The sequence below is a fragment of the Coturnix japonica genome, chromosome 19 (assembly GCF_001577835.2).
Source record: "Coturnix japonica isolate 7356 chromosome 19, Coturnix japonica 2.1, whole genome shotgun sequence".
NCBI classification, from domain to species: Eukaryota; Metazoa; Chordata; class Aves; order Galliformes; family Phasianidae; genus Coturnix; species Coturnix japonica.
The window spans coordinates 3,241,196-3,267,693 of NC_029534.1; the positions used below are offsets into that span (position 1 = coordinate 3,241,196).

General features: G+C 43.7%; 2 protein-coding genes across 3 annotated transcripts; one reads left to right on the forward strand and one right to left on the reverse strand.

The window, feature by feature from the left end:
• Positions 1-2,771: 2,771 nt before the first annotated feature.
• On the reverse strand, positions 2,772-7,458 carry RHBDD2 (rhomboid domain containing 2). The gene is made up of 4 exons (XM_015880362.2): positions 7,273-7,458; positions 6,026-6,427; positions 5,526-5,676; positions 2,772-4,245 (listed from the first exon to the last, which is right to left on the reverse strand). The coding sequence occupies exons 1-4, from the start codon at positions 7,415-7,417 to the stop codon at positions 3,807-3,809; spliced, it is 1,137 nt and encodes a 378-aa protein (XP_015735848.2). The 5' UTR covers positions 7,418-7,458; the 3' UTR covers positions 2,772-3,806.
• A 128-nt stretch (positions 7,459-7,586) lies between these two features.
• Positions 7,587-25,716, forward strand: TAF15 (TATA-box binding protein associated factor 15). Of its 2 annotated transcripts, XM_015880811.2 has the most exons (16): positions 7,618-7,764; positions 11,044-11,080; positions 11,849-11,897; positions 12,087-12,177; positions 12,256-12,373; positions 14,274-14,521; positions 15,344-15,458; positions 20,697-20,731; positions 21,342-21,374; positions 21,861-21,970; positions 22,493-22,622; positions 23,251-23,340; positions 24,635-24,719; positions 24,810-24,898; positions 25,015-25,117; positions 25,339-25,716. In XM_015880811.2, the coding sequence occupies exons 1-16, from the start codon at positions 7,755-7,757 to the stop codon at positions 25,376-25,378; spliced, it is 1,383 nt and encodes a 460-aa protein (XP_015736297.1). In that variant the 5' UTR covers positions 7,618-7,754; the 3' UTR covers positions 25,379-25,716. The 2 variants fall into 2 exon arrangements, with proteins under 2 accessions (XP_015736296.1, XP_015736297.1); XM_015880810.2 differs by lacking the exon at positions 20,697-20,731 and having other exon boundaries at positions 7,587-7,764.
• The last annotated feature ends 782 nt before the right edge of the window (positions 25,717-26,498 follow it).

The following is a 26,498-nucleotide window of genomic DNA, read 5'->3' on the forward strand; positions in this document are numbered from 1 at the left end:
AGGTTGGTACGGTCCCAGCGCGCCTTAAAGGGACAGAGCAGCGGTACGAAGGGCACGGGGTGGTGCGAGGTCGGAAGGATGAGGGTGAATAGGGACAGAGGGACAGACATAGAGACAGATGGACGTGTAGGTATACGGCCATATAGCCACGGATATAGGGACACTGACATGCATGGCTATAGATTCAGATAGACATACCCAGGGATGAGCACACAGTGATATATGCAAGCAAACAGGCAGATGGACATACAGTTGCATGGGCAGATGTATAGACAGATACATAGACATACACAGGCATATAGATAGACACAGATGCACAGACAGATGGATATGGGTGCACAGATTTAACACGCACTGTAACCACAATCCACGCTATCTGGGTGTCGTTCAGCCCTTTGCCATGGCAGCATTGCACAAGAAACGTTGTCCCTGGTAGGGGAGATTTCACAACCTGACCCCCTGCAGCACCCACTGCTGCTCTGCTCCTGCTGTAAAGCTGCACCACAAACACTGCTGGGCTGAGGGCGAGGATGCACGAGAGGCACAGAGGGGTCATGGGGGGGATTTTGCTCCAGCAAAGCACAAAGAGCCCCCACTGGAGTGTGACAACAGTGATCATGGTGGTGCCTTTCACACCCCATAGCAGCTATGAATTAGCAAAAGGTTAGCGCATGGTGTTCAGCCTCTCTCCTTTGCAAAGCCCAGCTGGCACTGCCCAGCTCCTCCTGGCTCCCCTCCCCTGGCTGCTATAGGCACAGGCAGCACGGTGCTGGCACACCAAGTCCATGGTCCCGCTGCTATCACCACGTTGACACTCACACCAGAATCAATAACACCCACAGAAAAGGCACAAAGTCCATATGGGTGAGTAAGGGGCACCCGAGGGGCCAAACAGGTGCAGGGGAGGGCACTGACCTGAAAAGCCCGTTTCCAGCTGAACATGGGGTTATGCAGGTACCCTGCTCAGCCAGGCTTGGATAACTGCACTCATTGGCATTGCCAGAGAGAAACGAGCAACTGGGAAGCACAGAAATAAGTGGAATATCAACCCATTTGCACGGTGACAGACAGTGATATCACCAGCTCAGCTGGCTTGTGCTCTTTCAGCCTGGAGTCACTTTGTGCCCTGCTTTCAGGGCAGGATCAATCCTGATCTTTGAAGAAGTGCCAGCTGTACTGGGAATGCACTGGAGGTACAGAAGAACAAACCTTTGGAGACAGTACGTTCTCCAGGACAGCCATCTCAGCCTGGAGTTCTATTGATTCTTTTGTCACTACTTATTTTCCCCCCCACACTCTTTTTAAGACTAACTTCAATTCTCTATCTCCCCTCCAAGGAGGGCAGCTGGTACTGCAACTTGTGATCACAGCATTGCTGTGAGCTCAGACAAATGCCAGAGCTGGATAAGCAGATGATTTTTGCCTCCCTCTCCTGAGTTTCAATTCCTCCTTTCAGCCTTCAGACACAATTGCACATCCCATCCTGTCCCTTTCTCTCAATTCCCCTTTGAACCCACTGCCAACCCTAAGGAGCTGGGAGTTGGTTGAACTCCATTGCTGGACAAGCAGAAGGTCCTCCCCTGATTTATACAACAGTGTTCAACTGTCACGCAGCTGCCCTCAGGAAAGGCAGGGAATGGACTGTTAGAAATCATCCCTATCTTTTGAAATGTCTGTCTGAAGGCCACTGAGCATTTCAAATGTCATGTGGGCACCAGAGCAGTTGCACACTTGGACTCAGAGCAGCCCCAGGGTCACAGTGGTAGTTGCAATAATCAGAGAGCAAGTGAGATGCCAAGATCTTCGGGAAGCTGACGGCAGAGCTGAAGTTAGAAGGAAAAACTCCTAAATTGTGGTTTTGCCTCCATTCTTCTGGGATGCCCCCCCACAAGGCTGCAGTGAGCACCCTGTCCCAGCACAGAGGGATTAAGGGCTGGTCCTTGCTCCCTCTTACATTGGCAGGGTCCCACCTTCAATCCTGTAAGGTCTGTCTTCTTTCCCCCCCAACCAGTCTGCCTGTTCTTGCTGCTCGCAGTGACAAAGCAGTGACTCTTGTAGGCCAACATTTCCTTCTTACAGCTTAACGCATGCCATGAAACTACTCACTGGAAACCATACCACCCCTTTGATGGCTCTTGCAGCTGCTAAGAGTTGAAAAAGATCAACTGTTAAAAGTCAGCAAATAAAAATAACCAGTTTCCATGCCCACAGCCATTTTTCAGCATGCAGTACTACTCTTCTCCAATGCGTGTCCCCTGTCACCAGCCTATCACACAGACTGCACCCAACAGGCACCTGCCTTGCTGTTCCTATGGGACTGAGACCACCATCCAGAGGCTCCAGCTCTCCCCACTTGAAAGCAAACCAGGACATGTGGCAGTTTGCCTTCCAGGTTGTATTTCAAGCTTTGAGTTTCGTCATACACAACATTTACCATTGCAAACAGTCCTCATCACTCTACTTATTTTCTGCACATTTCTGGAAACAGTGATAAAATTCACAAGTTTATGTAGATCTCACGAGGATGAAAATCAAGGCACTAGAGTGGAATATCAACAAAAGCATGAACATCCCTGTAAGGTGGAATGATACAAAGATGGTAACAGATATTTAAAAGGTTATTTATAAGGAAAGACTCACCAATATGGACATCTTCGCAGGGAAATGCTGAAGCAATCTCCACCAGGGTGCAATCCCAAAGAGATGCTGCCTTAGTGGTGGTCAGACCTTAAATGGGGTCTAGAGGAGGTGGAGTCGAGCTCCACCCCTTCCATGAGCACAGCTAAATGACTCTCACCTGTGCTCCCACAGCTGACCCGACACTTGCCTCAGCTGATTAATCAGAGGTTCAGGCTGTGATTACCAATTTCCCATACAATCCTCAATGCAACAGCTACATTCCAGGTGATTCTTATAATCCACTCTTAAGGTTCCTCTCAACTTCTTGGATTTTTATGCAGATTCACTGTACAAACGGCCAAAATCCCTTACTGAAGACACTTCCAGTACTTCATAGACATTTGAGGCTGCCTTACTGACAAGTGCAGGGGTGATCTAGATCTATGTCTCTGTTCAATGCAGGGGAGTTAGACTACATGACCTTTAAGGGTCCCTTCCAACTCAAATGATTATTAGAGCTATGAAGGCTAGTGCAGAGCTATCAGAGATAACAAAGACAATGTGTTGCAGATTGTACAGATTGCACTTCAGTATTTAAGAGATGGGTTTTGGAGGACAGAAAAAGGTCGTCTTTTTTCTGTTCTCCTTGTCCCAGCCCTGCCTTAATAAACCCCCTTCAATATGTACTTTCAGTGAAGAAGTCACTAATGAGAAAGACTTCTTCACTCAAACGCTAAGTTATAAACTAAGGCTTTCACACTCTCCTGTGTCCAAACTACACCACACATGTAAACAAGATAGGAAGCTAAAAGCCTTGGCATCAATGGGATGTATCCTTACCTCTGCAGCATGGCTCAATCCCAGATTAGACCAGTGTTTTGACTATTAGCTTCCATCTTACCTTTAATCGGAGAACAGAGGCTCTGTACCTGTAGTTATTGTGTGGAAAAAGAAGGCTGCTAAACACCACGATGAGCAAAGTATTCAGTAGAATTAGAAATGTGGAGAAGCAATCCAGTCCCCTCTCCTCCACAGTGCTAAAAGTAGTATCAAAATTAAAAGGAAATAGAATTAAAGTAAACCATTTAGGTAGTCACCCCAGAGACAGCAACAATGCCAGCAATTGCTGCTCCATGAACATCACATTGTGTTCTCACGCTAGACGAGTCCTGCTGCTCTCTGGAGGATCAGTACACCTGAACTTTTGAAAGCTCAGCTGGAACAGGAGCTGCTGAGGCTGCTGGATCCCCTGATGCTTCCTGAACCCCAGGCAGGAGGTCCAGGCCAACAGGTGCCTGTGGACCAGTCAAGCACACACGCTGTGGCACAGAGAACTTGCCTGACTGGCAGCACTGTCCAGGAGAGACTCCAGTGTGGGAATGAATGTAGCAGTCTGCAGAGGCACCTCTGGCATGGTAGGGGGAAGAAGCATCTTGCATTGCAATGTATCTTGCATTGCTGTGCTGAGATCCCATGTGTCCCAAAGCATGGCCAAGTCCTGGCGTGCAGCCATCCTGAAACCCCTGGCTCTGAACACCAGGGTGCTGCATCTGGGAGGCTGGAAGAGCCGAAGGTGAAGCGCAGTAGTAGCTTTGGGTGGGGTATGTGCCAGCCAGTGGGGTAATCCTAGACAGAAGAAAACAGAAGGCTATACTGTGTTCAAAAATGTCACTGCCTAATTAGTGCTGGAAGTGCCCTGGGGGTTGATTTCCTCCTGACCAGTGCTTAGAAAGGTCACAACAATTCATCAAAGGGATTCTCTGTTACAAGTAGCATTCGGGTAAAAACAGGCTTACTAATTACCCAGGACAGATATGCTTACCAAAAACCCACACCAATTCCATACGCACAGAATGAGGAAGGTTTTAGCCTTAAGTCGCTTCATGCAAGAAACATGCCAGCCAAACCACAAAATGTTTTTTACAAGTTCCATAGGCATCCTCCCTGCCTTCCACTGAACCTCAGTTATTAATCAGAAGTTACAGCTGCCAAATGTTATTTATCAAGAAGGCCTCTGGTGAAAGTAGCAACCCAGAGTAAAAAGCAAGACAGGAGGAGAGAGAGTTGGAAATAAAATGAATCATTCAGAAGCAAGGTCTATAAACAGCCTTTGCCAGCAGAAGGCATGACTCATCCCACCAAAACAGTAATACTAAGTGAAAATCTCATCCAGAAGCCAAAGCCTTGGGAGCAGAGTACTGCTCAGCCCATGCACATCACTAAGATGTGTGCAGAGAATCAAGACAATATTCACAAAGACCACGACCACCAGAGTACCAGGAAAAATGAGAAACTGACTCATGCTGGGATTTGGAGACTTGAGTTTGTTTCCCCCTGTACTTCATTTGTGGACATAAGCCTTGTGGAAAAGAGTAAACCTCCCAGAAATGCCTCCTGTCTGGTGACAAATTGGTGTCTGGGGTTTTATTAATTAAAAAACAACAACAACAAAACACATTAAGAGCTCAAATTTGGGTATGAGAATCAAAATAGTAATTAATTAAGCCCCAGGAACAAGTATAGAACTTGTGTCTATGATACAAAGAGATGCAAATTCAGAAATGGAAACATCCTAGAAACACCTTCCCACGCCCTGCTTGATATTCAAATGTTTATGCAAATACCTTTGAGCCAGAACAGTCGATGTCATCTCACCTAAAGAAAGCAGGTTTAGACAGAGCTGTGCACAACAGTTGTTAGCAGAAGCATTAGGCTGATGTAGACACAGGCTCAGCATATGGTAAGAAATAGAGAGTCAAGAGGCTCCTGGATTTGCCGGGCTTCCCCTGCAAGCACGCATGCAGAGCTTGATTGCACGATAAAGATTTTAAAGGTGATATAATGCCACCTCATGCCTCAAAATTTATCTACGTTACACAATATTTCATAGAAGCTCCAATACTTACTTGCTGCTCTCAGTGGCTCTCCTCTCAGCTGAGGACCCCGGGATGTATTTTAGCCCTGGTATTCTCTTTAACACACTGAAAGGGAACTTCTTATCCAGCCTAGAGGCCACTGACTCTGGAAGATCCAAGCAGAAACAGTAGCCAAGACCATCTGAAGTCAGCAGCGCGTTAAGAAGCATCATTGACAAAATGCACTCATTTTCTTACACTGCAACACATCATCACCTTCTGGTCACAAACTAGTTTCCTAGAATTCTTTCAGTTCTAGCTAGTGTCATCCTCTCAGACCACCACCCCTCTCATCTCCATGCTCTTTGCATGCCTTAAAGCCACAGTAAAAGCATGGGATGAGAAAGAAACGCAGAACTGGGTGTGATGAGAAAAGAGCCCAGGAAATATCATAAAGTTAATGCATTTTGACCACAAGAACTGCACCACACTCTCTCTTCATGAAGCAACAATCCTACACCGCTTTAGGGCTACATGTTCAGAAAGGATACAGGCTTTCCCAACTAGGAGCCCACACAGGTTGCTCAGGAGAGAAGAGCGGGGGATAAACCAGGCCACAAAGAGCAGAAACCAAGGCACGAGCACCACTGGAACTCTAAATCCAAAGAAAAGAGCCCGCTTCATTCGTGAGCGGGTGGTTGACACACTCAGTGTAGCAAAAGCTACAGGCACAAATCCTTTGGCATCTTCCACTTCTGACACCCTCGAGACAACAGTTTCAAGTAACAGGTACAGGAGGCCAGTCAGGATGGCAAACACAACGGTGAAGAAGCAGTGCTTCACAGTGCCAACGCTCTTCTCAAAACTGCCAGCAAAATACCAGATGACAATAGCACCACAGGTCAAGGATATCAGGTCTTCATAGACAAAGACGTAGGTAACTAGCCTGTGAACTGAGCATGCCAGCATGTTAGAAAGGCAGAGACGGTAATGAATTTATTCTTACCCACTACAATTACAAGCACAAAGAGAGGGAGACAGCCTACAAGATTCATATCACAGAATCACAGAATGACCCGGGTTGGAAGGGACCTCAAGGATCATGTAGTTCCAACCCCCTGCCTGGCAGGGCCACCAAACATACACCTGTACTAGATCAGGTTGCCCAGGGCCCCGTCCAACCTGGCCTTGAACACCTCCAAGGACGGGGCATCCACAACCTCCCTGGGCAGCCTGTTCCAGGGCCTCACCACTCTCCTAGTGAAGAACTTCCCCCTAACATCCAACCTAAATCTTCCCTCTTTTAACTTAAAACCATTTCCCCGTGTCCTGCTATTTTCCAAGAGTTTACTCCCCTCCTGGTTATAGGTTCCTTTCAGGTATTGAAAGGCTGCAGTGAGGTCACCCCACAACCTTCTCTTCTCCAGGCTGAACAAACCCAACTCCCTCAGCCTGTCCGAGGGAGCCTAACAGCTCCCAAAGCCCTCAAACACAGCAGTGTATTGCTTGGCACAACCTGACAGCCATAAGCAGGCGGTGATGCCACCATCAGCTCAGCACAGCACACTGCTAGAAGGAACCAGTGAGGAATTAAGGATCAACTTCTTCAGGTAATAATACAGGGAGAGCACAGAGCATCCAGCCGAGCTCTCAGCAGCGTGACCCCACTGTGCACTACGGCACAGCCATGGGGATAGACAGGGAACTGGGACAGCAGCACTGCGGGCCCGGCATGGCAGAGGGCACAGCGTGAGGCCGGGCCCGTGAAGGAAGGGAGGCTACAGGGGCTGTAGCTCACCTTCCCCGGCTCGCAGTGCTGCCGGCCGCAGGGCACAGCGCTGAGCAGCGATGGAGCCCCACAGCAGCCCGGGCCCGGATGCACCCAGCGACAGCAGCAACGTGAGCGCCCCACCAGCTACAGGCCGCCCGCACCCCGCCGCCATATTGCCGCGCACCGCCCCACTTCCGGCCGCCACCGGAAGGCCTTCATCGTTACCATGGTGACGCGAGGCACTGCGGTACCCCCCTCCTCTCCCCGCTCCCACGGCGGCTCCCCCCGCTCACCCCGCGCGTTGGTACCGCCCCCACTCCCCGCCCCCCCCGCGCCGCCGCTCGAATGGAACGCTCCGCGCTCTCTGATTGGCCGCCGGGCCCCGCAGTCTGCGCGAGCTGCGGGTTCCTCACAGTGCGCGCGGCCGGCGCTGCGCTCGCTCCCGACGAACTCCGTTGCTCGCTCCCGCCGCTCGCTCCCGTCCCTCAGCACAACGCCCGGCAGCGGCCATGGCTTCGGGTAGGTGCTACGGAACGAGGCGCGAGGCCGGAACACCGGCTGTGCCCCACGTTGGGGCGGCGCGGGGGGGAGCTGCGGGATGAGGCCTTGTCGAGGGGGGGGGGCAGGAAACGGGGTGCCCCCCCCCCACACCTCACGCACCGACCGGGGAGGGGGAGGGGAACACGCCCCCCTAATGGCGGCCGAGGCCACGCCCCCTCCCCAGAGACCCCAGCTACGGGCAGGGCAGGATACGCCCCTTTTGCATCCGGGAGGTGGAGTCTGTGGGGCCACGCCCCCTGGGTTGGGGTCTGTCCTCACTATGGATTATGCAGCCCCCCCCCCCAACTGAATCGTGAACCCCCAGACTGTGCAGCTCCAGTATGGGATGTGAATCCCCCCCTCAAATCGTGCACCCCCACCATGGGATGTGAATCCCCCCCCTCAAATCGTCCATCCCCACCATGGGATGTGATTCCTCTTGTTCTGGATCTTGCCCCTTCTAAACACAGAATGGGACCCCTCCTTGAATCGTGCACTCCCTGCATGGGATGTGAGTCCCTCTTCCTTTGGGTCTAGTCCCTCCCATCAATGGGATATCCTCCTCCACCTCCTCCTCCACCTCCTTCTCCCCTTTAGGCTGTACACCCCACAGAGTGGGATTTGCCCCATCTCTTGTTGCTGAGCCTCACGGAGCATGGAGTGCAGCCCTTCCCTTTGGTTGTACCCCCACCTGCATGGGCAGTGCTTGTGACCCATAAGTGCTGCCCATGCCCCCTCACTTTCCCTGGGGCTCCTACCAGCAGGCTGTGGTGGCACTTCTTCACCCTGTTGGATGTGAGGTCCCATTATGATCCCAGCAGCAGAAGCCTTGGGAAGGCAGCATTCCCTTCTGTTCCTCCTGCACAGGATGAGGAATGTCCCTAGCCCTCAGTTCTCAGGGTTGAGCTGTTGTTGTGTGGTCTGCTGTCATGTACTTAATGACAGAGTAATAGAAAACCAAGGTGTGCCAAAGGTTTCTCAGTGCAGTTCTTTGCAATGAGAAGAAAACACATCCAGAGGTACTGCAGTGTGAAATTAGACCACAGGGTCTTCTGCCAAATGAATGAAGTTTAGCAGTGAACTAAACATCTGTTCTTCCAGACCTCAGGTAGGTACCAACCAAGCACATGATATGTCTCTTCGTTAATCCATGGTGAGATTCTTTATCTCTTGAGGGTGCTGTGACCCATAACACATTTCCTTGCTGAGCCCACCAAAGGAAATCAATCTGAAGGCTGTAGACTAAGCAGCCCAAGGAGGGATAATGAGCACAGAGAAAAAATGTATAAATAAAGGAAATTCCTCTGATTCGATATCTTCATATTTTACAGGCTCCTTATCTCCTTGCTTTTAGTCTTCTCCCAGATTGTTGTGGCTTGGCAGAAGTTGGAGGAGGTCAGATGTAGTTCTTATAGGTAGTTACACCCTCGCTCAAGAATTCTTTCTGAAACAACCACTGATATTCTTTTATTTAATTGACAGAATTAATGTTGTTGTGGTCTAACCTGAGAGGCAACTGAGCACCATGCAGCCATGCACTCACTTTTAAAGCGAAGCAGTGGTTTTCAAGTGCTACAACCTATTAAACAATAACCTACAGTATCATTTAAATAGAAATAATGTAAAAGATGTGACCTTTGCCTTGTTAAAAACAATAAGCATTTGCTTTTTGTTAGGAAAAAAAGCAACAAAATATTTGTGTAGGGGCACAGAATGGTGAGAATGTGTCACATCTGGGTGAAAACACTGAGATGTGAAATCAGATATTGCATCTCTTGTTGGGTTCTGCTTGAACGTTTCTCTTGCAGTATGCAATGTGATGCTTTCTGGTGCCTTGATGAGATGCTTTGCAATTAAAACCACTGCTTTGCCTCTGAATAGCTGAGGTGACATCCTGATCTTGGCTGCTTGCCTGAGTTTAAGTGTAAGTACTGGCAGGAACAGATTTACAGCCAGATGAGGGAGGTGTGACAAACAGATTTGGAGCGATTTGGTGCTTGTTTGCTGTTTGTTTATAGTTTATGACATTTTTTTCTGCGGTGCAACTCACTCTCAGTTTCAGCTTTTAGTTAGGAGTTATATGCATGGAAACAGATGGGGAAAACAGAAATTGGGGATGAAAGCAGAAGTTCTGGATAGCTGTTTGTAGACCTCAGTACTGCAATGTTTGTACAAGTTCTTGGAGTAACTTAAAGAATTGCAAGGCATTCCCCAGAGGGACGGTACTGCTGAGGCTGTAGGGAGACCAGGGATTGGGGTTTGGTGCAAGGTGGAAGATGGAGGTTTCAAGTGTAAGTGGCAAGAGTTGGGGTGGCATTGGAAAGGTCTGAAGCTGATGGAGCAAGGTGTGCTGTGCTGTGTTTGTGCCTGCAGGAACAGGGCTTTCCCCTCCCTCTTAGCCAGGGGGACTCATCTTTCTGCAGTTAACAAGACATAATAATGTGGTAAGCTAAATTAAAGACAAAGCATCCTGCTTAAGAACTGAATTAGTTCTTAGTTTCTGAACTGAATTAATTTCTTAGTAGAGATAGGAGGACTTGCTGTAGCACTCATGGCTTTTATAATCTAGATGCTCTACTTTAATATAAGTCAATCAATTTCAGTGATGTTGATGGTGTTTTTTTATCTTTTTTGCTCTCTTTGGTTCCCTTGAAGTTGTATTCTGAAATACCCATTTGATGTAATTGTCTTTCAAGAGTCAATTTCCACAATAACTGATATTTCCATTACTGGGAAATTACCTTTATTAGACCTATCTTGGCAGCTTGTGTATAAATGGATTCGTTCTTGGATGGTTGGTGCCGTCAGTAAGGGAAGTATTGTGGTTCTTCATCCCTGATTTACATCTCCGAGTTCCATCTCCTTGCTTCGTGTGGAACCTTAAAATGGGGTTCAGTAGGACTGACCTACTTAGCTTTGCTGGATTAATTAAGCAGCTTCTTTCTGTTCTTTGATGATGAGACTACACTCGGTAGCCATTAGCAAAGGTTGTACAGTCCTGGCTGTTGAGGAGGAACATGGAAACATGAAGATGGAATCCAGGCACTTCCAAAAGAGAAGTTGTGTGTGCACACACACCATGTGCCCGGGCATCTTGTCTGAGGACAAGGAAGAAGCTGCCTGGTTCTACTGGGAGAGTGGTTCCCCTGTTCACTGCACCTTCACCTTCCTCCCTCTCCCTGGAATTCTTCCTTTTATACCAGGTCAAGGAACAAGACGCCCATTAGAAATTCTCAATATGACTTACTTCTTTCCTAGATTCTGGAAGTTACGGTCAGTCTGGAGGCCAGCAGAGGTATGGGGCTTTTTCTTGTTTGTATTTCTTTCTTCTTCTCTCTTTTTTTTATTCTGTTAGCCATTAAATATGCAAAATAAAAGGCCACTTAGGATTCCCAGCAAGATTCATCAGTCTTCGCTTCAACAGTATACAGTGTTGATACGTTACAGTTGGAGGAAGCTTGGGGTCCATGGGCCTTCATTAAAAAATAGGACAAAAAGCTGATATTCACCCAGCAGGACAATAAGGAGATGAAATCCNATGTCATGAATATAGAGATACCTTTTTCACAATACTGCCTTAAGCTGTTGCCTGAAATGTTAATTAGAGTTTATAGACACACAGGTGATGGCCATGTGAATATTTGTTCTTCTCAGTGTAGGCATTTAAAAGAGAAAAAGAGGCAAAAAACCTGAAAACTGTCCTTAATTATATAGCTTAAAAACTGCATGTTTGGGGTACGTGGTGTACTTTAATCAGTAAAACAAAAGTGCTCTTAGAGAAGTGTAAAAATGATGGATAACAGCGCATTTATCTGAATTCCTTGGTAGTTTATCAAACTGCAATGAGCCCAACTTTCATGTGCTTTAAATTTACACTTGAAACAGAGCAGATGTTAAATAAGCTCTTACGGCTCTGACATCTGACCGTGGTCACCATTAGTGTATTGATGTGTTTCTAATATGCCTACAACTGGAGGATCTTCAAAAACAACACCCAAAACACTTTCCAGCCTTTATGGACAGCTCTATAAGTATTTTCTAACTGCATTATTTTCTCTTGCAGCTATTCATCCTATGGCAACCAGGGCAATCAAAGTTATGGACAAACACAGGTAAGCTTAAAAAACATCTTGTTTTTCTAAGTTGGTGTAAAAAAAATTGTTCCTGGGTTGTGCTGTCTGGGCTGGGAAGGGGTCTCTTCTCAACCATGCTTGGTGTTTGCAGTTGTGTCTGGTGAAGGAAAGCTGTACTTACCTGCTGTGGAATTTATGTTTCGTTTAAATATATTCTCCATATTACAGGGATATTCTGGTTATGGGCAGAGTGGAGACAATTCCTCCTATGGACAGAGCTATGGAAACTATCATGGGAACTATGGACAAAATCAAACAGGTTTGGGTGTCTTGTTACATTCATTGGCAGTAACTAAGAGGTGAATATTTACTAAAAGTTTTCTTCCTCAATTTCCAGGTTACGGACAAGATTCCCATGGCTATGATGACGAGTCTAGTTATGATAATCAGAACCAGAGCTCATACAACCAGCAGTCTTACAGCAACCAGGGGCAGCAAAAAGGGTCATCTAGAGGGTAAGGAAGCTGAGATTACATTACCTGTTTAAAGTCCTGTCTAGTAGTTGTGTATTCTTAACTAGAGCTGTAACAAATTTTCTGCTATAGCTGTTAAAGAAAAAACAAGAAAACAAATGACAAACATCTAGTAATTCACAGTTTTAAGACCTCTTAAATGCCTCAAAGAATAGGAAGTAGGGAAAGAGTATTTCTTTAGATAAGAAGGATGGATGTGGTTGTCCTGAAGCCAAGATATGGGGGAAGAGAAATTATAGGAAGTCTTTGGACTTCCTACAACAAAGAATGGATTTGTTAGAGAGTATTTTGATTAAGAAAAAATTGGGCCAGTTATCCATCTATTGATGTATTTTTTTATGTAAAGTTACAGTAACCTTACAGTTCTTAGATTTGCAGATGTCTTCTATGGCTTGGAATGTCTTTTCTTGCTGGAAAGAAGATGAAAGGATTCAGAAATACCATTTAAGAGATATATGTTTTTCCAACCAAATTGGATTCTCAAAACATGCTTTTATATTCTCATCAATTGACTTAAATGCGCATATGCATTCTGCAGTCATAGGTGCAGTACTTTATGTTATCATTAATGTATTTCATTTGTTGATGTTGTACTCATTTGCAGGAGGGTTAATAATACGACTTTGAAAGTATTCTTTCAGCCCAACCCCTTAAGAACTTAAAAAGCAACTTGGTGCTAGAATACTTTATTGTCTTATTTGCAAGCTCTGTACATTTACTCCAAGGTTACTTCTTACAGTCAGTCTTTAATGAGAGTCATGTTATCTGTTAAAAATGCATTGTACGTATAAGCCTCATTCTTGTATTCAGAGTCCAAGAATTCATACTTTGTTTTGCAAGCTTATAAAACAATCTAGGCTTCAGCAAACTTGTACTTGGTTTCTGTTTTGGTAGTTATAGTTGCAAAACATCTTAATATAGACAAGTGATTGATAAGGACTGGAGAGTGGCAAATGGAGTGCCTCCTTTTTTGAAAGAGTGTGTGAGAAGTGATGAGGAAGAGAAGAAAGGGTGACGAAAGACAGTGATTAATCTCAATTACTCAAAAGACAATACATTTAAGCCACAGCTAAGTACCTAGGGGGAAGACAAAAGGATGAGTAACAGTTGGTGTTTCCTGGATGCAATTTATTTCTCATAAATCTACGTAATTTCTTGCTATGACAGAGTAACCCATCTGGAACAATAGTTATCTTGCATATCTAGTTTTTTGAAATGCCTTTGCTTCTACCTTGTGTGCTGAATTAGTAAGCAGCCTTGGGTTGTATGGTATAGGTGAAGTTTCGTTGTGGTTGCTATAGATTTGATTCAGTGATGCAGTTGGAGAAGAGTTATGGATGATTCCTGCTCTGAATGTAGGGGCGCATTCAGTTAAAATATCAAAGAGATGATGATTCTGATCAAAGTTTCTGATAAAAGTTAGTGAGAGTTTTGGGGTTTTATGTGTGCTGGAAACATCATTTGCACGATACAGGATGAGTACTGAGTGTCTTCTCACTGCATTGTACAGTAATGGGTTTGGCATTTAGAGGGTCATGGGCTACGTATCAGCTGTTGTCATGCTACTGGGGAGAAGGGAGAAAGCCAGCCTTATACTGGGATATGTAAAGGGAGCACTGCTGATAATTGCTCTTCAGGAAGAAGTTGAGGATGTTTTGGAAGTGAAGGCAGTGTTAATTTTTCTGCCTCAGTTTTACTTAAAGTCAGATATATCCCAACAGAGATGAGATGAGACATACAGGGTTTTCCTGTCATTATGCCAGTAATGACTGGGAGGTAACTGTGACCAGGGAATTGTAGCAATATCATGTATTTTCCACAATTACTTTGCTCTCTATTTTGTGAACGTTTAGCTATTAATACAAATTCTGTTTATTTTAAGTGGAAGAGGCTCTTATGAACAAAAGTCAAACTATGGTCAGCACCAAAGCTCTTATGACCAGCAGTCAAGCTATGGACAAAACCAAGACTCTTATGACCAGCAGTCAAGCTCATATGACCAGCAGTCGGGCTATGGCCACCAGGGCTTTTATGACCAAAAGTCAGGCTATAACCAGCACCAAAGCTCATATGGCCATTCTCAGCAATCCTACCAGTCTCAGAAGGGAAGCTATAGCCACAACAACCAAGGTAAAATTAACAGGTTGAATTAAATGTTGGTTAGTAACATTGAATGGAAGCACTGTGAAATAGATGGATTTCCTTCCGTGGACGGTTAATTTGATGAATGGTTAAACCTCTTCTTTCATATTGATATTATGGGTGAATGTTTTACATGTTAACACTTCCAGTGCACTATGCAGAAATGAAAAAGCATTGGGGACCCCAAATTGTTGTGGTTGTACTTGTTGGAGACAGCCTTGCAGAGGTCCTGTCCACTGAGTCCTGCAAGGTCTGGATGGGATTTTCTTTCAAGCTGTTTTGCACCTTTTTCCTATATGAAAGTCTGGATGAGTCATGAAGAGCTTTTGTACTTCACATTCCAACTTCATGCTGCGTCTGTAAATGATGAGATAGATAGAAACGGGAAGTTTAAGACAGAACATTTTCTGCAAAATCTTGGCTCAAGCACCAAAGCCCACACTTGTTAACCTTGTTCTGTCTTCTGTGATTTCTTCTGCAAAATAAGAAGGCTGTGTGGAAAGAAGAATGAAAAGCGTATTTTAGATAATATGTCATAAATGTTAGAGAAATGTAGTGTTTATTTTAAAGTTGAAGTACAGAGTGTTTACTTTCCAAGATACCATAAAGCACTGAGGGGGAGAAGTGGAGCAATATCAAACTTTGCTCTGTTACTTCCTGGAGTAGAAAATGGAAGTAGGATATTGAGGAGCTGCCGTTCATATCTGGAAAGCAGCAGACTCGAAGAAAAAGAAAATGTAGAGCAGGAATTTTCACTGCATCACATTTTGAACTGCAGTCTCCTCATCTTTTGTCTTTTTTTTCCTTCAGATGATCGTCGGGAAAAGAGCAGGTATGGAGAAGATAATAGAGGCTATGGCGGGTCACAGGGAGGAGGTAGAGGGGGATATGACATGGATGGAAGAGGTCATATGTCTGGATACGGGTAAGTGATCTCATTCCAGTGCCTGCAGTTCTTTCCCCTTAGGCCTTATTATGTAGCTGTTTTAAAATTTCTTTATTATTTGCCTATAGATTTAGATTTCAGAGGGTGAAAGGTAGTTGGTTTCTAAAATCAATCCCTTCTGCACTACAAAGAGATGCATTTTGCTCAGGTAAAGCTTTCACTTTCAGACAGATTGAGACCAAAGTGTTTGATTGTTATGACACGTAGCTGCATTTTATTTACATTAGCTGCAATAAAAGAACTGCCAGAACCCATCACTTGAAATAAAATATTTAAAACCTGTGAAAATCCTTTCTGAATGAGAAAACCAGCAGCCAAGGTCTCAGATGGTTCTATTAATTTCATAGCTAAGGTGGCTAAACCTTTGGCAAGGAAGTATCTTGTCTTTGATGACAAATCATTATAGTAGAGTTGGCTAATTATCTTTCAGCATCCTAAATATAATTTTAATCAAATTGCTGTATATAATAATAGCTTTTTCTTTATCGTTTTGGGTTTGGTTTTTTTTCCAATTTGAAGCTTCCATTAAAATATAGTTTTTATTATTGGTTTAGCTGTCAGTCTAAACCCATTTACTTTAGGTAAATTCTAAATACTCAGAGAGGGTAGCTTTCCATTGCCTTTGACCCTGTTTCTGTCAAGAAAATTTATGCACATGCTTAATTTTGTGCTTGTTGATCATTTCATTCATGGATCTGATGGACCTGGCCCTTTGCTTTAGATTGCATTGAATTTGGCCAAATCACATTGCTGTTTCTTAATAAACAGTCACAATTGGCTTTGTTTTATGTACCTCTGTGATGGCTGGGGTATGTAGAATGCTCACTGATACAAAGTAAGAATAGAGGGGCTTCCAGTGAGCTTGGAAGCGTTGCTTGCCAACATCACTTACCCTTAAATAGTCTGCAGAATTCTGGGTTAATGCATAAATTCCAGATAAAGAACCTTAATAATGCACTGCTGCTCATTTGAGCCGATATATTTTAAAGAAAAATTCAACAGTGTGTTAAGACTTGGTTATTTTATAAAGTATCTATTTTTTAAGCCATATTTTCCTGATTCTGAGGTGGTCCCCATGTTGTACTTTATGGCAGTTTTGGTATAGGTGGGCCTCTCCTAATCAGGTGTGGTAACGCAGTTAGGAACATATTAGTAGTTACCTAATATTAAAATGAGCTGGGTTTTATATAACGTGAACTTAACTAGCTAAATAATCTCTGAGGTCATTTATAGCTGGAAGTGAACTTTTTTAAAACCTATTTTTATATGCAGATAAGGGCCTTTCACACTCCTGTGATATAATCTGTTTAAAATAAAATAAAACAAAGAATTACTTGAGCCCTTTCCAATATGGGAAATGAATGTGAGCTTCAAAAAACGTTTGTTTGGTAGACTTCATCACTTTGAAACAAACTGCTGTCTTTGTGATATAAGAGAAATGAATGTCTGTGAAGATGAAGCCCCTTGTCGTAGCTTTCCAAAATGTGAGGAAAATTTTCTGTGCACATCCACGAGGATTATGATACATCCCTGCACTTCAGAGCCCGAAAAGGGAATAGAATGAAGGTGAATGGAAGGAAGGGGGAAATTGTGTTGAGGTGGGAAGACGTTAGGAGGTGTATTGTGAATCTGTCTGCTTCCATTCAGTGATGCAGACTGTAATGCCTTTTGCAGTGAAGATTTTTCTGAACCTACAGTGCCATAAATACTTCCTCAGTCTTTCTGCATAATTATAGCTGGGGATTCTCCTTCTGACACATTTTAGCAAAGTCAAGTGCTTTTTGGAAAAGAATAGAAGGTTAAATTAAATAGCAAACCATATGATCAAGAGAGGAAAGAAGTTCAGGTAAGAACACATGTTTAATCCAGTTGAAATGTGGGATATCAGGCTAGTTTTTTGTTTTGTTTCCTTGGGTTTCTTTATTTTAACTATAAGCAGCGTGTGCAGGAACAACATGTCCATCTCCAATAACTAGGTAATACGTGGAATTTTTCCTTTGGTCACGTTTTAACGCTTGGATTCCATAACCATCAGGAAATACCAATCTAACAATCTTGTCTGCAGAAATATTTGTACTGCTGTAGTAGTGCAAGCTTTGGTTCTTATGATGATTAGAAAATAACATGTAAGTGAGTTTTACCAGCATCTGGTTCTTGTTCCATGACACTGTGAGGAAAAAAATACAGTTACTAATTTGAGATGGTAGCAAATAAATCCCTTTTGTGTTAGATGTTAAAAAAAAACCCCTCATCTTTCCTGGCAGTGGCAAAGCAGGGAGATCTTGTTTCAGCTTGTTGTTCATTAGTAAGCAATGCCCAGTGCTTGGTGTTCTTACAGCTGCATTGCCTCATCTGTTCCATGGTGGTGGGCGATGAAGGCATCCTGTTCACAGTGTCCTTGCTGTCACAGTGCTGTCCTGTATGGTGATAATGGTGTTTTTGGCCGCAGTGTTATTTTTTAGCAGGATTATTGCCGTCCTTGTGGCCTGTTCACTTCATGCGGGGCATCCTGCAGCAGTCTGTCAGTGCAAAAAGTAATTCTGGAGTATTTGGGGTAAAATCAAATCAACATTTATACATTCCTAGAGCTTTCATTTCTGTAACTGTCCTTTATGAAGTATTTTAAAACATAGTTCGTAACATTCAGGTATGAATCATTCTGAAAACTAGAATGACCCAAATGCATACTGTAGGGAATGCTGATTTTACTTTTGTGCCTGTGCAGAGCTATACAGCACAGGGTTGTACAGCACTACAGTACTCATCATCTCAATAAATGATATTTTGACTAATAGCAGAACAATTTTTTTAACCTGTAATAGTAGAAACTCATCTTTGAGCTCCCGTGGTTAGAGAGGAGGTACAACAGGTCTTGAGAATGAAGAATTTCACTCTTGATTCTTCCAGTTGAGTGGCCATACCCACACTGCTGCTCTTCTTTTAGACTCTGCACTAAATGGGAGAAGCTTTGCCATTGCTCATGGTGAAATTAAGCAGGTGCAGTGTAGAACTCTGTTCAGCATAGATGTTTTTTCTCTTTGAGTTTTAAAGTCTCTGCACTATAAGCAAAAAGTTCCTTATGCAACTTAATTGCTATGCTAGCTAGTGTGAGTAGGAATTGGCTTATTGGGATATCAGGAAACTACAACGTGATACAGATGGTTCTTGGAACAGAATGGTTTGTATTCAGATTAATATTTACCTTATAATGTACATGCCTGAGCTTAACTTTATATGGAATTTGGAGAAACATGAGCAGAGTCAGTAAATATGGGCAGCAGAAAAGCCATCTGTCAGTGACATCATGGGCGCACCAGGCATTTACTTCTTGTGTGGAAAAACACATTCTTACATGCAACTCCCACACACTTGGTGAGTGTTGGGGGCTGAAATTGGGTTTCTGAATTTAGTTTCACTTCTTCCAACATCCTAGCGTGTTTTGAGTGTATTTCTTGTCTGCATGGCATTGTGCTCTCCAGGTAACTGAGCCTGTAATGTAAAGTTACTTCCAGCTGAAGTAAGCAGTGCTCTGAGGGGTCTTGTTCATGCTCAAGTAGGTGATGTCTAAATGTGACCAAGTACAGAAGAAAAAGACTGTGTTTTTCATAGCAGTGAGTTTGATCACCATGCAGAATGCAATGTATGCTTTCTGGCTGCTTGCAGTTCAGTCTCAGTCTCTTTTATTTTGTTATGTATGTTGGTGGCATTGCTGGATCTTGGCAACCTGTTGGTGATCTTAATAAAGAATGTTAAAACCTCAGACTGCATCTGGCCACACATCTGATCTGTGTGCAAGGCTGAGGAAGCAATAGACTGAAATGCTAAAATGAAATATTCCACGTGTTCTCTGATGTGATTTTGGGAGCTAGCTCTGTTGTTGAGGCTGAGGTTTATGTTTCTGGTCTCAGTGAAGGGTAAATGTGAGACTGGAAGTAGCTCCTCACAGCCAGCTCCCATGTTTGACTCCTGAACACCTTGGGTAGCTCTGCCTGCCAATCTCAGGAGCGTAACACACTGCAGCCTAATAAACTGGGGACTTAGAAATGGGGGAAAAGGAGGGGAAACATTCATCTATCATCAGAAGTATCTGACACTGAATTGATGTGTGTATGGGTTGGATCAGGCAGGTGGAACTAAGCAGAAGATAATGGGCTGAAGCATATTTGAACAAACATCAGTTAAAAGCAATAACTGGGAAGTTCTGAATTGCCTTAACACTCAGCCCAAGGTGCAGAGTTAGTGTATGACAAAGTTAGGTGTTTTCCAGTGCGTTTTGTGTACCCAGCTCCATCACTTCTCAGAATCACAGCACACACGTTTTTCCCCTGACATCTCAAGTGAAGTCCTGATGTCCAATATTGGCTGTATTGATCGTGGACTTGCTTTCTGCATGGGTTTAGATTGTTGGATTAGTATTATCAAATACTGCACCTCCAGTTCCTACAAGTACAAACACATTTTAAAAAGGGAGGGTTTCATTTTATGCACGTAATTGGAAAGATAGCACCTTGTATCAGATCTCCCTTCTGACCTTTGAACGTTGCTGTGTGTCAGCTCTTAATGTGGTCTGCGTTTTGTGCCACAGGTTTCAGAATGGATGAACTCAAAGTTGCCAGGCTCTGCTTTTGAAGCTCACATGCACTCACCCTCTGTAGTGCCCAGTGCTGGCAGTGCAGCAGGTCCCTGCTCAGCCTTCTCAGAGAATGGCTGGTCCTGCTGTTTGCCCCCAATGGAGAATCATAGACTGGCTTAGGTTGGAGGTGACATTAAATATATATAAATATATAAATGCATAACAACAGGTTAATTACCTTTAGCTCTTCTTATTCATAAGAAAGTACTGAAGTACCAATTATTCCAAAGCAGCAATTCCATCTGCAATTAAACCCCATTAACCTTCATGAAAACAATGGTTCTGTTTTAAAACCTGGTTTTTAATAGCAGTTATTTTGGCTTGTGGGATGGGAGGAAGTACTGAAACAAAGATATGTCTGTGGGCTACTTCTAAATGACTGTTTAGGACTCCTCCAGTGCAGCACCCTGGAAGGTGATTCACTTTCATGTGTTGAAATCTTTGAACGTGAATGGTCAGAGAGGAGAACATAGAGATGGTGCTTTAGCTGCTAGACAGTAACTCTCATTAACTGTAGATGGAGCCTTGGGCTCAGCACATAGAGACTTAAGGAAGAAATCATTTCTTCAATTTTTCCTCTGCAGTGGTGGTGACCGTGGTGGCTTCAAAAATTATGGTGGTAAGTGCCGAGTATCCAAAAATGTTTCAGTGGAAATTCTTTATAAATCTAAAAGCCACCAATCTCTTGTTACTGTCTTGTAGAAGCGTTGTAGCATTTTGGTGAGGCTGGTGTGTCCATCAGTTTTAATAGCCAACCGTTTAGCAGTAAGCTAGATTTCTGCTTTGTCAAATTGCATGAGAGAATTTGTGGAGACAGTGACGTCCACTAGATGATTTTTTATTTACATTTTCTTTTATTTTTAATTATTTCTGTTTGTTACAAATACTTCTTAGAAAGGCTCTAGAGGGGAGAAAAACCAACAGCTCAGTTAAGTGCTCGTTGATCTGACAACCAGCATTTGCAAGCTAACACCAGCATAGCGTCAGTGTGGCAAATGCCACACGCTGCAAGTTAAAGAGCACAGTAACGTCCTACAGACACCTTCTGTTGAACGTTTAAACGTCTAAATCTCTGGTTAATGCTTTAGATCTTAGATGCATTGCATATGTGCTTTAAATATTTTCTTGTCTCTTTAAAGAAATAAAAGAGATGCTTGAAAACGTTTTGCTAAAAACAGTCTTTCTCTTTTCTTATTTTTCTTTCTTCTTTCTTTGAACCTCTCTCACAGGTCAGAGAGATTACGGACAGAGATCAGATGCTGGTAAGAAAACAAGCAGTGGGTGGGATTGGGTTGTTGCTTTTTAAACGTATGTCTGCAAGCATGGATGTGGCTGCAGTTCCCGTGGCCCAGTAGGGACATAGCTGAAGCTTGTCTTCATCAAGAGAAAAGTCTTCTCCTTTAGTGCATGTGAATTTTTGGGTGGGTTTTTGTTGTGTCAAATAAGAACATGAATATGAACCACGAATCAGGTTGAGCCAAGTGGCTGCTCTTGCTGCTCTAAATTTGTTTTATTTTAGAGCATGCATTTCTTGGAAGGCTGTGATGTCCTACCTGCATGGCAAACAGCTGTGTGTGCACTGCTGATGTTGATGGCATTAGCCTCAATATTGTGCTCTCATCTTTTGTCTCTTACAAGCTGTCCGTGGGCTGTAAGTGTCTGCTACTGGGAAGTGTGGATTTCAGCTTAAAATATCTCTTTTGTTGCTAATACAAAGATGTGTGGTAACTGTAGCTTATTTTTAATAGATTCAGAGTCTGACAACTCTGACAACAACACCATCTTCGTGCAAGGACTTGGAGAGGATGTTTCAACAGATCAAGTGGCAGACTACTTCAAACAAATAGGCATTATAAAGGTACATGAAGTGAGAAATCTTCAGTAAGGAGGAAGAGAGCATGTGGAGTTGGTGTATTGGGTGTGTAATGGGTATTGTCTGAGGCAGGTGCTTGCTGTGGCTCCCCAGAAGTTAGAGATAGTATTTCTGTGTGGGTGATGACAGCTTATTTCAAGTAAGCCAGATTGCTGGTGATGTTCAGGTTGCTTTGTGTCTCTTTCAGTTTTTTAGTCTTTATAGCCCTTGTCACTGACTCCATATCTGTTTTACCATCTTGTTATTTCAGCAAGTATGCTTCCTATGGCTGTTAACTTCTGCTTCTGCAGTTCTAAATTAGGGCTTCCTGCTCTTAACACCAATATTTGTAAAAACCAGGCTCCTCATCACTTCATGGAGAGCAGCCATTAAGCATCAAAAGCATCTTTCTCTAAGCTAGCTCCAAGAGCTGTCAGTGTTCTACTGACACTTACCTGTTATAGTTTATGTTTTGAACTGACTTTACCAGTATTTCTCCTTTGCTAAGTACACAACCTTTCTTTCCAGACCAACAAAAAGACTGGCAAGCCTATGATAAATCTGTACACAGATAAGGATACAGGCAAACCAAAGGGAGAAGCCACGGTATCTTTTGATGACCCTCCTTCCGCCAAAGCAGCCATTGACTGGTTTGATGGTGCGTGAGATTAATCACTTCTTCTTTTCTTATTAGTGTTGTGGGTGGCACTTTCAGATTTTGGCAGTGGTTATGGCAGTGTTGTGCCAACTGCTTTGCATGTACATTGTGGAGAATTATAGTACATGTTGGTTTTAAATTGCAGGCTCCACAGTGGAAAAGAGCAGATCCCAGCAATACATTGATTTAAAATTCAGTTTTTGGACTTGAATTATAACATGTGGAAGTCTGTGATGGCTCACTACTTTGCTAATAAAATAAGATTTGTTTAAGAGGGTAAAGCAAGTAAAACTATATCAGGTGCCCATACAGCCCTGCCTGCTGTCTGGTAAACCTTGCATCTATGAAGAACAGCGACCTTGTATGTAAAAGGTCATGTCTTACCTTACTTGGGAGCATTTCATTTTTGCACTGGCTCTTGCATTGTACAAAAGCCTTATCTTTTGGTTTATATAAAAATTATCAAGTTAGTCCTCTCATGTGCATTTTAAACTAAGGCATTCACACCACACTGCCTGCATCTTAAATGCCTTTTAGTCAGTCTGCATTTGCACATCACTTCCATTCTCTTGAACTCTCTGCTGCGCTGTTGGGAGCTCTATTAATTATTCTCTCTGTTTTCACACAGGAAAAGAATTCAATGGCAATGTTATCAAAGTTTCTTTTGCAACTAGAAGACCTGAATTCATGAGAGGAGGTGGAGGTGGCGGACGTCGAGGTGGGACTAAAATCTGTAAAATGCTTCATTTTGTGTAGTGAGGTGCTTTTTAACTGCCAACAGTTTATAAAGAGAACTGACGTTGTGGCAGTGATTTCTCAAAGCGTTTGAGCCTTTGGGATTCTGGCAGTAAGAAAGAAGAACTGAACCAGCTTAAGTAAATCTGAGGCCTGTAAGCTTTTGTGCACTGCATAGAACTTTTGCTTTCCTTTTCAACTGGAAAGTCTCCAGATGTCTCACTGTGACTTACAAAGTGATGATGATGACTTCAAGAATCTACAGGTTCTATACAGATGTGAATTAACAGTGCTGGCTTTTAACTGCAAAGCCTTCAGATACTCTGATGTTTCCAGATAGTATTAAGCAAGAGAAGTTGTTCATCTGCTGCTGACTTAGAGAAGCAGTTGGATGCCCAACTCCTTTAATTAAATAGATGTTAATTTCCCCGGTTCTCTGCATAATACAGTTTTACCAACAGCCTGCTGGATGTAAATTACCATTTGACTGGAAGCATGTTTTGTTTTGTGGCTGTCAACAAATTTGCATTCTTCAGTTTTGAAGCTGATGAAAAAATCCTCAGCTGGGATAGAAGTTCTTGGTCTTTCTGCTGCAGCACGAGCTGTGTTGTCCCTGTGGTTGTGTCAGATGGATCATGGCATTAATCCACACAGGCTTTGCTTTGTTCTGTGTCTAAGTCAAGCCATATGTGGGTGATGCAATTTAACACTGTTACATTTTTATGGAAATTTATTAATGTATGTAGTGCTTTATATCATTACCATTGGCCATTCAAACTGATCAAGTTTCCTTTTATTGCTGAAAAAGAATTTATAATAAATACGTGCTGGAGCAAATTCTTCTGGCCACCACATGCCACTCTTGCTTTTTTCCCCCAGTCTCCTAAGTTCTAAATCTGTCCATGTAAGTATGTGTATATCAGCTCTGTACATACATGAACCTCTGCTGAGCTTTGGGGCTGGCTGAAATTTCTGTTGCCGCTTTGCCCAAATCCTGCAGTTATTTTGTATTTGGTAGTAAATGCAGCATCAGAAAAGTAATTCTTGAAGGTTCAGTGTTACAAGGTGACAGTTGTTTGCCTGCCTGCTCTTCCTTCACAGTTCCTACTTTGGCTTTCCTAGTGATTAATGTCCATACAGAGATTGCCAGCCTCCTCTTTCTTCTACATGGAACGTCTCTTGATTTTTGAAGTCAGTGGCAGTCCTTAGTAAATGTTTCTCATGTATAAGTCTGAGGTACTTCTCCTCCTTTATTCTGATTATAATTTTGTCTACAGGTTCACGAGGTGGATATGGAAGAGGTGGGGGCTTCCAGGGTAGAAGTGGGGAACCCAAAAATGGTGATTGGGTTTGTCCTAACCCGTAAGTGTCATTTTAATTGGGCAGTGGTGTTTCACGTGCGCCCTCCGAGTTTCTTAGCAACTGAGTCTGTGAAATCCTTGTCCTTCCTAGGTCCTGTGGTAACATGAACTTCGCTCGCAGGAACTCCTGCAACCAATGTGGTGAGCCCAGACCAGAGGATTCACGTCCGTCAGGAGGAGGTGTGTAAAAAGATCCCTGAAAGCTGCTGCATCTCCTCTGAAGTGTTAAAGCTGTGAATGGCATCCTCAGCTTTCTGTAAAACCTGACGGATGTGTTGGTTTGCATTTTGCTCCAGATTTCCGTGGGAGAGGTGGCTATGGAGGAGAAAGGGGGTATCGAGGACGTGGAGGCAGAGGTGGCGATCGAGGAGGAGGCTATGGGGGTAAAATGGGAGGAAGGTAAGCAATCTCTTCACCCCTTAGTTGTGTACTATCAACTGAAGATAAGAGCTTCAGAAGTAGAGGAGTCTGTTTGCCTCCTGGGTGTGTTTTGTGAGCATTGTTGGATAAAAGCATCTGTAAGCAGAAGAGGACACAGAAGTAGCTGTAGAGATGTTTGACTGAGAGGACTATTCTTGTGTGCTTCAGAGATTCCTTGTGACTTCTTCTTTCCCTTCCAGGAATGATTTCAGAAACGATCAACGTAACAGACCATACTGAAGACCACACTGTGAATGTTTTGTTTGTCTTCTTGACCCGTTGGATAGTGAAATTGCCAGAGTTTTGCCTGCCGCTTCACCCATGGCCTCTTCAGATAGTTGAACTGAGTGAAACTAGATTTTTATTTTGGTGGGAGGGACCGGGGCAGTTTGGGAGGATTTTTTTTATGCGAGACATGGAAATTTAATCTTAATTTCAATTTTCTCCTCTTTTCTTCCCTTCCATACCTCTTCAACAGGCCCTAAGAAGGAAAAGGATAAACTGTAAAATATTGCCAAAATACAAAGTGTTTTGTAATACAACAATAAATGCTGATTGTTTTATTTGTGAAACCTTCAGTTGCGTGTCCTTCTTCACACGCTCCTTGTCTTCCAGCCGTGTGATCTAAATAGGATCTTGTTTTTAATGAAGTGTCATTAATGAGGTGCTGCTTTCACTTGAAAACCTGCAGTTAAGTCAGTGGCGTGTTTGTTTGCTTTGCACACCCTCCATCCCACATTTGCAGCCCTGTCTCCTGCTCCATTCTCATCTTGCTCTGAGACTGAAGTCCTGCACAACTGGAGCTACGAGTGCTTTGGTGTGCCCTGCAGCCTTCCCCAGGAGCAGGCAGATGGCGGTGTGCTCCTGTGCCTCCAGTTGCTCATCACATCCAAGCGACAACTCCAAAACCAAGGTGGGATGGCTTCAAAAAACAAGCCAAAAACCAAAAGGTAATTTGCTATGTTATCACTCTGCATTTTAATGGCTGTTTTTGGAACGTGGATGGTAGCAAACGAAAGCTGCCACTTCTAACACTGAGGGCAGCAGTTCTCAACAGCTCTTGCTCTATTTAAGGCTTTCTAAAGCTCCAAACTTGCTTTTTCCCTCCAGGCTAAGAGTGCAGTCATTGCAGCTGCATTACTCAGCAGGGCAGCATTCAAGTAAGAAACTGCTGGAGCTGTCATCACCTTCCCAGCCTGGCAGTGATGCTGAATGTTTGCTTTGTTTGTGATCCCTTCTATGCCAGGGCAAGACAACCTGTGTTCTTACATGCTTTTTAAGACCGTGGAAACATCTTTGTCAGCAGCTGTTTTGTCTTACAAGTCAGACAGGGAAGGGGCGGTGCTGGTTTGTTGGCACT